Source organism: Elephantulus edwardii, unplaced genomic scaffold, assembly GCF_000299155.1.
Source record: "Elephantulus edwardii isolate Elephantulus edwardi_28Jun2011 unplaced genomic scaffold, EleEdw1.0 scaffold00002, whole genome shotgun sequence".
NCBI lineage: Eukaryota > Metazoa > Chordata > Mammalia > Macroscelidea > Macroscelididae > Elephantulus > Elephantulus edwardii.
The window spans coordinates 9,681,591-9,694,891 of NW_006399752.1; the positions used below are offsets into that span (position 1 = coordinate 9,681,591).

The 13,301-nt window shown below is 40.4% G+C and overlaps 1 protein-coding gene and 1 pseudogene across 1 annotated transcript in view; one reads left to right on the plus strand and one right to left on the minus strand.

The window, feature by feature from the left end:
• TBC1D32 (TBC1 domain family, member 32) overlaps positions 1–13,301 on the plus strand; it is a 319,433-nt gene that overhangs the window by 52,849 nt on the left and 253,283 nt on the right. Inside the window, exon 11 of the mRNA XM_006878990.1 lies at positions 12,741–12,831. Within this exon, the coding sequence (XP_006879052.1) occupies positions 12,741–12,831 (91 nt within the window). The remainder of the gene's footprint in view (positions 1–12,740; positions 12,832–13,301) is intronic.
• Positions 10,757–11,542, minus strand: LOC102844518 (annotated as a pseudogene).

Genomic DNA, 13,301 nt, shown 5'->3' on the forward strand with positions numbered 1-13,301 from the left:
GGAGGGACAGCGCAGGAGAGGAAGGCCCTCTATGAGGTGGATTGATTCAGTGACTGGGATAATTGGGATGGGAGTGTCAGAGACGGTGCGATTGGCACCAGACAGAGTGGAGTTTAGGGCTGTTGTACATAGGGTCGCTATGAGTCGCAAGTGACTCGATGGCACATAACAGCAACAATAACAGGTTATTTCCTTTAGCTTCTCAGTGCTGAGAACTTTCTGTGATGTGGGAAGACATTGTCCAATCAGGCAGCCACTACTGAGTGCATAAAATATGGCTTATATGACTGGAAGACTAGATTTTGAACTTAAATCAATTTTAATTAATGTGCTTAGTGGCAGTTGTGTGCAGCATTCTAGTTCTGTTTTCTCTCTTTTATCTTTGTGACAGGAACCATTTTCTCTGAGGACCATTAATATATCAAATAATTTATGTATGTAGTGTCAATTTTTATAGAAAATAGCCAGTGTGAATTAAGAGACCTCTTTGTTTTCCTTGTCAAAGCAGCCAGATTCACTGCTGCTGAGACAATTCAAATACATGGCAACTCGACATTGGGGTTTTCAAAGGCGGAATTGAATCTTAATGTGAGGAGACTCCCTCAACTTTGTCCCGTGAAACTCTTGGCCTGCTAGAGGAAATAGTCTAGCAAGGAATTTAACATGTTGTAGTTGTTGTTGTGTTTCATTGACTCATAACCACCCCTTAGCTGACTCTCCAGTGGGTTTTCAAAGGCAGTTAACCACATTACTGGTACTGAAAAAGTTGTTAGCAAGTTCTGAGTATTTTTGAAAAATCCTACCACATTAACAAGGTGACCATATATTTATTTTACTTCTGAGCTATTTCTCTTCCAATCGGTTACAAAAAAAATGTATTCAAAATTATTTTGGGAATTTTAAGAGTTACCTATTTTTCATTCTTCATTCTTCCACTTTTAAAATTTATAAATTGTAGACTTAAGATATATTACCTTATTTATGCAAAAGTAGAGTATGCGTGTGTGTGTATGTGTGTGTGTTGTAATATTGTTGGCAAAGTTTTCTTAGGCCTATTTTAAAAATTTTTTTAGATTAAGTTTTATTTAATTTCATCATTTTACAAGTCCAAGCTGAAGGACTTTCAACTTAGAAAGATTAAACTCATTGCGATCAAGTTAAAATTAACTCATAGCTAGTCCTCTAGTAGGATTTTAGAAGCTGTAAATTACGTAGGGTAAGATTGCCTATCTTTCTACTCTGAGCCTCTGGTGGCTTTAGGTAGTACATTTTCTGTCTTGGTTTGATTTCCTCCCTTTAAGTGTGTGTAAGCCTATTTATATATTTACGTTGTGGTTGTTGAGTGCCATCTAGTCAGCTCCAACTCATGGTGATGCTATTAATAACAGATCTAAACCTTGCCCTTTCTTGTGTCTTCCTCAGAATCTCTGATCTACTCAAGAACATTGTGGTAGTCATTGTCAGTCCATCTCCTTGATGATCTTCCTCTCTTCTGCTGACCTTCTACCTTTCCCACAGTGATATCTCTGTCCAGGGACTAGGCCCTCCTGACAATGTTCCCAGATCAGACAAGACCCCGTTTTATCATCCTTGTCTATAAGGAACACTTTGGTTGCACTTACTTTAAGATAGATTTCTTTGTTGTTTGGGCATTCTGTGGGATATTCAGTACTCTTTACCATTACCACAATGCAAAGGCACCACTTCTTCTTCAGTCTTTTTTATTCACTGTCCAACTTTCACATGCATGAGAAGCAATTAAAGAGACTATGACTTGGATCAGATGCACCTTAGTCTTTAAACTGTCATTCTTACTCTTTAGAACTTTAGATAGGTCCTTGACAGCAGAATTCCCCAATGCAACTTTCTTTTTTCCCCCCTTGCTCACCACAGAGAATCGATGAGTACAGCCTTCATTAGGATTACATCACAAAATGAAGAAAGCAAAAGTCCTTACTACTAGGCCATTAGGCAACATTATGATAGCTGGAGAAAAAAAATGAAACTTTCACTGATTTTATATTACTTGGATCACAACTTCCTCAATACCAGCAATCAGGATATTAGGAAATGTTTTGCTTTGGGCAGCTCTGTTAGAGAGTTTTCCAAAAGTCCTGAAGAGCGGTGATGTCAGTTTGAAAACTAAAGTGTGCCTAATTCAGGCCATAGTCTTTTCAGTTACTTGCTATGCTTCTGAGAGCTGGACAATTAATAAGGATGATAGAAGAAGAATAATTGAAACCTTTCAGTGTTTGAATATTGTGTTGTAGAAGAGTACTGAATAGCCAGTGGACTGCCAAAAGAGCAATGAAATGTGTCTTGGAAAAGGTACAGCCAGAGTAGAGTACTCCTTGGAAAAATCTTCCTCTCTCATACTTTGGATATGTTGATAGAAGAGTTTATCATTGGAAAGGGGTATCAGTATTGGAAAGGTGGAGTGTTGGTGGAAGAGAGGAAGACCCACAATGAGATGGATTGACACAGTGAGTGCACCAATGGGCTCAGATGTTTCAGAGATGATGAGGATAGGAAAGGATTCAGCTCTGGTGTTCATAGAGTTGCTGTGTGTTGTACTTGACTTGAAGGTATCTAACAACAATCATGATGACACCATGCTTGTTGATTGTGAGTCTAAGTGAAATAAAGTAATTGGCAAATTAAGCCTTTTCTCTGTCTTTTGTGATGTTGCCTTTTGGTCCAGTGGTGATGATTTTTAGTTTTCTTGATATTGACACGAACCCATATTGAAGACTGTATTCTTTAATCTCTGTAAGTTGTTTAATTCTTCTTCCCTTTCTGCAAGCAATTGTGTCACCTGCTTAGCACAGATTATTAATGAGTTTTCCTCCAATCCTAATATCATATTCTTCCTGTGGTCCAGCTTCTTGAATTATTTTCTCAGCATACAGATTGAATAAGTATGGAAAAAGGGTAATACCATGCACACCCATGTTTATCACGGCTCTGTTTACAATAGCAAGGATTTGGAAACAACCCAGGTGCCCATCAACAAATGAATGGATAGAGAAGCTGTGGTATATTCACACAATGGAATACTACGCTGCATTGAAAAACAAGGAACTCATGCAATATTATTCAAAATGGGTGACCCTTGAGGACATTATGCTGAGTGAAATATCTCAGCCGCAAAAGGACAAATATTGCATGGTGCCACTGCTGTAAAATGGGACTGGTATCAGGGTGGGGGTAAGACTGAGAAAAACTGGATAAATTGTGTATACTGCACTGAAACAGATGAGGGAGTGAATAATTTAAAAGCGATTTTTGATAGGGTATTATGGTTATCACAAGAGTCCACAATTAAGGTTGCATAGTGGAATGTACTTGGGGTGGTGGGAGGGGTGCGGGGGGATTGTGTACCAGGGAAGGAGTATTTCTGTGACTTTTGAAAGAGAGGTGCGAACTGGGGGGGGGAGGGCTAGAGGGGAGAGAAGTGCAGCAATGAATGAATGGAAATCCAAAATCTCTATAAATGCTCATTAAAACTATGTTAAAAAATAAAATACAAAAAACCCAAAAATACAAATAAAGTAAAATAAAAAAACAAAGATAAAAGAAAAGGGTAATACCATGATGTACATCTTTCCTCATTTAAAACTATGTTCCATTCAGACAATTGCTGCTTGGTTTACGTATAGGTTACACACTACCACAATTAAGTGTTCTAGAATTTCCAGTCATTAGCTATACTTTGTTAATGATATGCAAGGTCATAATGAATATATCACAAATAAATGTCTTTCTGGTATTCTTTGCTTTCAGCCAAGATCCACCTGACATCTGCGCTGATAACCCTTGTGTGATGGTCTCTTCTGAATCTGGCTTGCGTTTCTGGCAGTTCTCTGTAGATATCCTCTTGCAGCTATTTAAAAAATAATCTTCAGGAAGATTTTACTTGCATAGATAGTAATGATATTATTCAATAATATCTGCATTCCTTTTGATCATTTCTTTTGGTAATGGGAACAGATATTGATCTCTTCCAGTCTGTTGGCCAGGTAGCTATCTTCTACATTTCCAGGCAAAGACTGGTGAACACAATTTTGTGGTTGCATCTCTTTCCAGAAATGCTTTAATTGAAACTTCTTTGAATTCTGGGGACCTTATTTTTTTTTCTTCAGTGAAGGTTGGACTTCACATAACAACAACAAAAATTGTTCATAGCATTGCCTTTTCAGCATAGATTTTAAAATGTTCTTTTTGATAATGAATGCCACACCATTAAAACCGTGCCACACCATTAAAACCATTTTAAACCATTTTTGCTTATGAAGGCTCAGGTAATTGAGTAATTTTATATTTGAGATAGTTAACACATGAGGAGAAAAACATTAATAGGGAAAAAGAATGGCTTTAAGTTTGATCTTTTTGAGTTTGCTGTGCAGATCTCTCAAGAAGACCTCAAAAGTTTGATTTAACGAATACATTTGGAGATGGACACTAATTGTGATTTGCAAGGATGATTCTTAGGACTAAGATTCTATTGGGGGAGCTCTGGTGGTTTAGTGGTAAGGAGTTTTGCCACCAACTCAAAGGCACGAAACAGCTAGCTGCTCTGAAGAAGATGGGCAGTCTCTTCCCATGTGATTTACGGCCTCTGTATACTTGCTGTGAGTTGATTCAAACGTGGTATACAAAACAATGGCAAGAAGTATATACTCATGCTGCATGATTTATTATAGCAAAAGGATACAAAGCAAAATCAGTAAGGAAAAAGGTACAGAGGAGTGAAGGCTGGAGGAAACAAATTGGAAATTCCCATCTTTTTTCTCCTCGAGCACTCACACAGGAAGGTGTGCTTAGTTTTTCCAGCAATGAGTTGTATTAACACGTGTGAGATAGTGTCTACCAGGGCAGGTCATTAGAAACTCAGTGCCCCACATTTTTATTGCAGGCTGGTCGTATAGTCAATCTCTACCTACCACATGACAAAATCGTAGAGTCCTAGAAGGAAAACCGGTGTTCACTGCAAATCAAATGGTTCGAACTAGCAGATTAAGTATAATAACTCATCCTTGTCTCTTCTGAGAGTCCTCCTGGTTGGACTAATTCTGAAATCTAAGTTCTCATGTGCTTGCTAATGATCAACCTAGTAAGCAAGACTTTCTAAGGATCGCAATCTTAAGGTCTGCTGTGTTAACTCCTTTTATCCATATAATGTTGTTGTTGTGGTTGTTGTTATGTGCTGTTGAGTCACTTGCAACCCATAGCGACCCTATGTACAGCAGCTCTGAATGCTTCCCTGTCCTGAGCCAGTCTCACCAATTCTGACAGATCAACCCCCATTGCCCCAGTTACTGTATCAATCCATCTCATCTGGGGTCTTCCTCTCCTGTGCTGTCTGTCCACCCTTCCAAGCATAATGGTCTCCAAGGACTGCTCTCTCCTGGCCATGTGGCCAAAATAAGTGAAGCAGAGCTTCAGATTCCAACCTCCAAGGAGAGTCTTGGTTTCACCCTCTCCGAGACAGATATGTTTTTTTTCTTGGCAGTCCATGGTATGGTCAAGACTCTTCTTAAGCACCTCATTGTCGTTGTCCAACTCTCTGAAGCATAACAAGTAATTGAGAAGACCATGGCCTGTATTAGTCGCACCTTAGTCTCTAGACAGAAATTGTTGCTTTTCAACACTCTGGAGAGGTCACTGACCTCAGATTTTCCCAATGAAATTTGTCCTTCGATTTCTTGAGACTGCTGGTGTTAAGAGTGTTGATTGTGTATCCAGACAAGTTGTAATTAGATATATATTTTTTTAATATATGAAACATTTTGTTAACTAATTCTTGCATATAGTCTTAATCTGGTGCCTTTTTGTTTCAAGATTGCTTTCTTTAGTTGAGATTTTAATAAAAGTTTATAAAGAACATAGATTTCTGTTCAATTCTTTGTTCCACATTTTCCTCCCTGCCAACACCTACACGCCAGTTTGATTTTCTCTTTGAAAAGAAAAAAATTCATTAGTATACAATGCCTCACCTCTGCCCCCGTTTCACTTTACTATGCAGCTCTTGTTCTGGACTGTTGCCATGCAGATAATACCTAATCATATATTACTTTTAAGCAGTTCTCTCCCTCATCTGTTTCATTGCCGTGTATATTTTTTTATCCCCTCTTTTTTTTCAGTTTCTCTCCAACCCTGATGTCAGTACTGTTTTATAACAGTGGCATTATATAGTATTGTGATGGAGAAATTTCACTCACCATATTGTCCTCAAGGCCACCCATTTTGTACAATATTTCATGAGTTCCTTGTTTTTCAATGCAGCGTAATATTCCATTGTGTGAATATACCACAGCTTTCCTATCCATTCGTTTCTTGATGGGCACCTGGTTTGTTTCCAACTCCTTGCTATTGTGAACAAAGCCGCAGTAAACATGGGTGTGCATGTATCAGCTTGGGTGGCAGTTCTGGTTTCTTTAGAGTATATTCCCAGTACAGAAATTGCTAGGTCAAATTGTATTTCTATTTCCAGCTTTTAGAGAAAACACCATATGGCCTTCCAGAGTGGTTGCAACATTTTACACTCTCACCAGCAGTGTATAAGGGTCCCAGTTTTTCCACAACCTCACCAGCATTTATTGTTTGCTACTCTGTTCAATTTTGCTACTGAGGTGAAACAATATCCCATAGTTGTTTTGATTTGCATCTCTCTTAGAGTTAGGGATTTTGAACATTTCTTCATGTGTTTGTTTGCCATCTGAATGTGGTCTTTGGTGAAGTGTCTCTTTATACCCTGTGCCCATTTTGTGATTGGGTTGTTTACCTTATCTTGTTGTGGGGTTTAAGTATTCTATCAATTCTTGGTATAAGAACTTTATCAGACATATCATTATCAAATATTATTTCCTAGTCTGTGGCTTTCCTTTTTACCCTATTGTAGAAATTTTTTTTAAATGCATAGGGATTTGATTCTTAGAAGGTCCTATTCATCTATTTTATCCTGTCCAGGCTGTAATTGTTAACAATCTTGTTTTGTTTTCCATCTATCATGGTGCTACCAAATGTCCCTGTGGTGAGAATCTTTGTCTTCTTGATGATGAGCTTCAATCCAGATTAAAGACTACAGTCCATGACCTTCTGCAGCAGGAGCTTCAAGTCTTCTTCAGTTTCAGCAAACAAGGTGGATTGCCAGTCCTTCTTCCTAGTCTGTCTTAATTTGGATGCTTAGTTTTGAAGTGCATATAATGGAGGTAATTAATTGAATGAGACTGAGGAATTTACCAATTCTTTGACATCACAATTATGAGCTTTTCTCTTTCTTTGTTGTTTTTGTTATGTGCCATCGAGTCACTTGCGACTCACAGCGACCCTATGTACAAGAGCTCTAAATGCCGTTCTATCCTGTGCCAACCTCACTGTCTCAAACACACTCATTCCCCATTCCAGTTACAGAATTGATCCATCTCATTGAAGGTCTTCCTCACCTGCGCCGTCCCTCCACTCTCCCAAACATGATGTGCCTCTCCAAGGACCAGTCCCTCCTTGTAACATGCCCAAAGTATGTCAGACGAAGCTTCAGAATCCTTGACTCCAAGGAGCATTCCGGCTTCACCTTCTCCAGGATGAATCTGTTTGTTCTCCTAGCAGTCCATTGTATATCCAACATTCTTCTGCAGCACCACAGCTCAAAGGCATCAATTCTCTTTCTATCATCCCTATTCACTGTCCAACTCTCTGATGCATAGCACATAATTACAAAGACTATAGCCCGGATCAGGCGCACTTTAGTCTCTAGCGTGATGTCATTGCTCTTCAGTGCTCTCGAGAGGTCCCTCACAGCTGACTTTCCCAGTGTAATTCGTCTCCTGATTTCCTGGCTGCTGTTACCAAGAGTGTTGACTGTGGAGCCAAGTAAACTAAAACTGTTAACTATAGCAATCTCTTCACCATCCATACTAATGCTGCCAATTGGCCCAGTGGTGAGAATCTTTGTTTTCTTGATGTTGAGCTTCAATCCTTACTGAAGGCTGCAGTCTTTCTATGTAGAACACTTTTACTCTATCCCTTGTAACGCCTTGTCCTTTCCCCTACTTCAGTCCTAGCTGCTGGTGCTTCTTGAGGTCCACCACCCTTTACTAGAGATTTCATTTCTCTTCTATATTGGAATTCTCTGATGATATAGAAATACAACCTTATCATATTTTTCTGCCTAGATGATGTCAAGGATCTTTCCAAAGTTCTAAAGAGCAACAGTGTCAGTTTAAAGACTGAAGTGTGCCCAATCTAAGCCATGTTTTTTTTTCATTTACTTACTTCATATACATGTGATAGTTGGATAATAAATTTAAATGACAGAAGTAGAATCAATGTCTTTGAGTTGTGGTGTTGGAGAAGAGTAGAGTACTGAATACTGAAGGAGTTGCCAAAAGAACAAGGAAATCTGTCTTGGAAGGAGTTCAGGCAGTTTTCTCCACAGAGATTAGGGCTATAAAACTTCATCTTACATACTTTGGGCAGTTGTCTAGAGAGGCTTGTCCTTATCAAAATATATCATGCTGGGATAGGTGGAGGATCAGAGAAGGAGGGTAAGTTCTAAGAAAGATGAATTCACACATTGATATAACAGTGGACTTGAGCATGCCAGAAAGTGTGAGAATGGTGCATCATAGAGCAAGGTTCAGAGGTGCTGTTTCTTGTCTCTCAGTGCTATTCATGGAGTTGTAGTTGACTTCACAGCAGCTGGGAAAGAAGGGAGCTCTGGTGGCCAGTGGATAAGGGGTTATACTGGCAACTCTAAAGTCAGGCAGTATGAATCCCCCAGATACTCTGGAAAAGAAAGCTGGAAAATCCCCTCTTGTGTGATTTACAACCCATGAAAATCAACTACAGGCTCAGCTTTTAGTTGATTCTGATTCCACAGCCTATAACAATAATATGTGGGAAAGAAGATTACAGAATAATGGAACTTAGAGAGTTATACATCTTCTAAAATATAAAATACGTATATTTTGTTCTGACACCAAGCTTATAAGAAGATTATCTTTGTTGGTTCACACATGTTTTCTTAGATTGATTTGCTTTATTTGTGTCATAATTTGAGTGACACTTAACAAAGCAGATTGGTTTTTAATTTAGCCATTCATACACATTTTACAACATTATATCCAACACCCACAATGTAATTGTACTTGCTCCACTTTCTCTTTATACTTCTCATTTCTGTTAATCCTCTGTCTTACATGCTCTCACCCTCAAGGCTTAATGTTTGGCCAAATGATGCTGTTTTGATCTTTTATAGTTGCTTATTTTAAAGAGTTTGGATTTCCCTGGTGTCATAGGTTGCCTTATAGGTCTATCTGTTGTTCAACTGACAGTTGAGCCAATGATGTTTTATTCCAGGTTAGAAGAATGACTGAGGGTCATTGTCTTGAAAGTTTGACCATCTTTATTGGATCCGTAAGCCTGACCATTTTTATGTTTTGTTCCACATCATCCCCATTCTGCCTCGTATCTTACCATAATCCCATTGTGAAGAATTAGCAGTGGTAGTTGGGTACCATCTACTTTTCCTCTTCTCAGAGTCATGAAAATTGAGGTTTATGTAGTTTGTTAGATTTCGTCAAATGCCTTTTCTATATCAATTGATAGTATCACATGGTTCTTGTTACTTGTTTTGTTAATGTGGTGAATTACATTGATTGTTTTTCTTATGTTGAATTATCCTTGTATACCTCTTATGAATCCCACTTGGTCATAAAGAGGTTTTTTTTTTTTTTAATAGTCATTTAATTTTTACTGCTTCACATTTTCGGCAAATAAATCAAGGTGCAAACAGGGTTTATTTCACGTTAATATATGAACTGGATTTTTGTCAAATAAATAGGAGTTCTCTTTAAATAACCATCTTCTCCCATCAGGGCCAGACCAGGAGCGCATGAGAGCAAATTTTAGTGCATTAGGCATTTGGGTGCCATCAACCAGGCAGGAAGTAAACAGGGAGGGGGCAGGTGGGGCCCCCCGGGACATGGAGGGTGGACATGCACCCCACTTCCAGTCCCTGATGCCCCTTCCAGAGGAAGAGAGATGAGAAAAGGCAAGAGAAAGATTCCAGTCTCTTGACCCAGGGAGCTGCAGGCCCTCCTACCAGCGCCAAGGCCTGGGGCTGATGCCACCCAAGTCCCAGAGCTCCCTGTAAAACACTCTATAAGTTGGAGTGACCAGGGTGACCAAGGATGGGAAAGAAAGTACCAAAGTGACCAGGGCCTGGCCTAGGCTGGGAACGGAATGTGGGTCAACAGGCAGACACGGGGTGGGACTTCAGCTTCTCTGGGAAGTGACAGGGCAGTGGAAGGAATGTGGGTCTGGCTTAACGGCCCCGTGGGGAAGAAGCTAGAGTCCCCTGCAGGCCTGGAAGACACAGGGCAGTGCTGGCCCATCAAGCTCAGGAGGTGAGAGGCAGCGGGCAGGAAGTGGCTACCAAGAGAAAAGTGGACTGAAGTGGAGAAGGTGACCAGAGTTGCTCCCTGGGAAGAAGCTACTTGAGAGAAACAGGAAGTAGTGGGGACACCCCAAGTTCCTGAGGCAAGCCCAAGAGATGGAGAAAGAAGCTCAGCTGACAGTGTCCGTGGGCTCTGGGCTAACGTGGGAAACTGGAGACGACTCCTCACAGACAACACTATGCACTTCTGTTTATCATCCAACTGAGAGGAAGAACAGGGCCCTTCCCATGCCGCCCCATCCCCAGACCTGGCCCCAGGGAAGGGGAGCTGTGGGAGGCTGGGTGTTGTGAGAAGGTCTACTGAGTCTTCTTGTCTTCAGGGGGGTAGTATGGAGGTGGTGGAGGCTGGTTCGTGGGCATGTAGACGTTGTGTGGGTTGCCCGGGTTGTAGTAGGCGCTGGCAGCTGCTTCTGCGGCCTTGGCTTCGGCTGCAGGGGTGGAGGGGACGTCAGGGCCGCTGACTGGGGCCTCAATGGGTCCGGGGTAGGGCGGTGGTGGGGGCTGCACGTACCCCATGGCCCCGTCCATCATAGGAGCGCCTGGATAGAAGTCAGGTGGGGGCGGTGGATAGGGGTAGCCAGGAGGGCAGGGGTACATTCCATTGGCGACAGGCGGGGGAAAGACATCGCCCCCGCTGGGCACGTAAGAGTACCCATAGGCTCCATTGGGGACTTCACCTCGGGAGGCTTGAAAGGCCACCTGTAGCATTCGCTGTCCTAACTCAATGGCGCCTCCTGCTGAAAAGGTCAGTCTGTAGGAAGCAGAGCCTTCCCAGCTACCTCCAGCTTCGGCCTTCACGGTCCCCTTTATGTAGCTGGCACCGAACACCGGCTGCTTGATCTCACAGTCCTTCATCAGATAGAAGGGCATCATGAAGGACTGCATGGCATCCTTCCCCTTGGACAGAAAGATGACCCGGTATGGGGTCAGGTAGACGGGGCCTTTCTTGGTCCCTTTGAAGGCTTCTGGCACATTTTTCATGTCATTGAAGGTAAGTTCCACATGGTCATAGGACATCAGGATGCTCTCAGTGTTGTTGACGATCACTCCGCCGCCTTACGAGTGATTCTTGTTAAGCGCCATAGTCTCGGAGAGCAAGAGGTTGTTTTTTTTTTTTAATATGCTTTTTGATTCTGTTGGTTAGGATTTTGATATCTATGTTCATGAGAGATATTTTTGGTCTATAGTTTTCTTTTTGGTAATATTTTTGCCTGGTTTTGCTATTAAGGTTATGCTTGCTTTATAGGATATCTCTGGGAGTATTCCATCTTTTTCTTATATTTTAGAAATAATTTCAATAGAATTGGTGATATATCTTGGTAAGAAATAATATAAGTGGAATTGGTGATAAATCTTCTCTGAATGTTTGGTAGAATTCAACTGTGAAGTCATCTGGTCCAGGACTTTTTTTGTACGGGAGTCTTTGTATGACCTGCTGAATTTGTTATTTTGTGATAGGTCTGTTCAAGTGTTCTATACCTGTCAGTCTGGGTAGGGCATGAGAACGAAGGAATTTGTCCATTTACCTTTTATGTTTTCAAATTTAGCAGAGTATAGCTTTTTGTAATATTCTTATATTATAGATTTAATTTCCTCTAATTCTGTTGTGATATCACCTCTGTCATTCCTTAATCACATTATTTGTGTCTTTTCTTTTTTTTTCTTTGTCAACTTTATTGGCCCTTTTGAAAAACTAGCTCCTGATCTTATTGATGGTTTTAGTTGTTTTTCTGTTTTTTACCTCATTGGCTTCAGTAATTTCCTTTCTTCTAGAGGCTGTTGGGCTAGATTGTTTTTCTTTTTCTATTTTATGACGTTGTTCAATTAGGTCATTAATTTTGCTTCTTCATTTTTTATCTAGTCAGTTAATTGTGTCAGTAGACCTTTGCTTTTCTTCCTTCTTCTTTGCTCTGGTCAGGGAGAGATCAATGGTTGCACCTTCGGTGACTTCTTTCAAGCTTTTCAAGTAGCACTGCAGTTTTCTACAGCTGAAGCCACTAGAGCTCTTGCACACTTTTTAAGAACCCTCATTTCTCCTCACCAAAGTAGCATGTAGAACATTGTCTTTAGTCCACAAATATTTTCCTAGTGTTCTCCAGAATAGTGCCCCACTTAAAATGTGACTGGGGAAATTGAGCTTCAGTGACCTGAAAGGTACTTTCAAAATAGTTTTACTTCTCATAAATATTTTTGCAAAGCATTTTTATGATATTGGCTAATTTCTTTTAGTAATTTTAGGCTTTAACTTTCTGTAATTAACAAACTATTATTATTTTGTCAGATAAATACTGCAGTTCAACAGTGTATTCAGTACTTTGAATTGTGTGAGACCATGAAAACTGATGCAACTTTGCAACATTCAAAGCATTGTGGTAAGTTTTCTTTTTGTTATATACTTTTAACAATGGTTTTATTACATAAATATTGCTTGTTTTAAGTAGTTGTTGGTAAGTAGTAGTGGTGGTTTGGTAAATTAGGTCATTTTTGTTGGTGATAGAAAGTATTTTCCACACATTTCAAATATATACAATGTTGTTGTCGCTATGTGCCATTGAGTTGCTTGCGATTCATAACAACCATGTACAATAGCTCTGAACACTGCTCAATCCTGTGCCAAGCTTATTGTCTCTGACACATCTACCCCATTACCCTAGTCACTGAATCAGTCCATCTCATTGAGGGTCTTCCTCTCCTGCACTGTCCCTCTACCCTCCCAAGCATGATGTCCTTCTTTTTATTTTTTTTATTGGGAAAAACATATTGGGGGTACAAGGAGGTGAGGGTTGGGGGCAGAAGGGTGAGGATCGGCCAGGATGCAGTTGCAGAGCTGCACAGTTTGGTC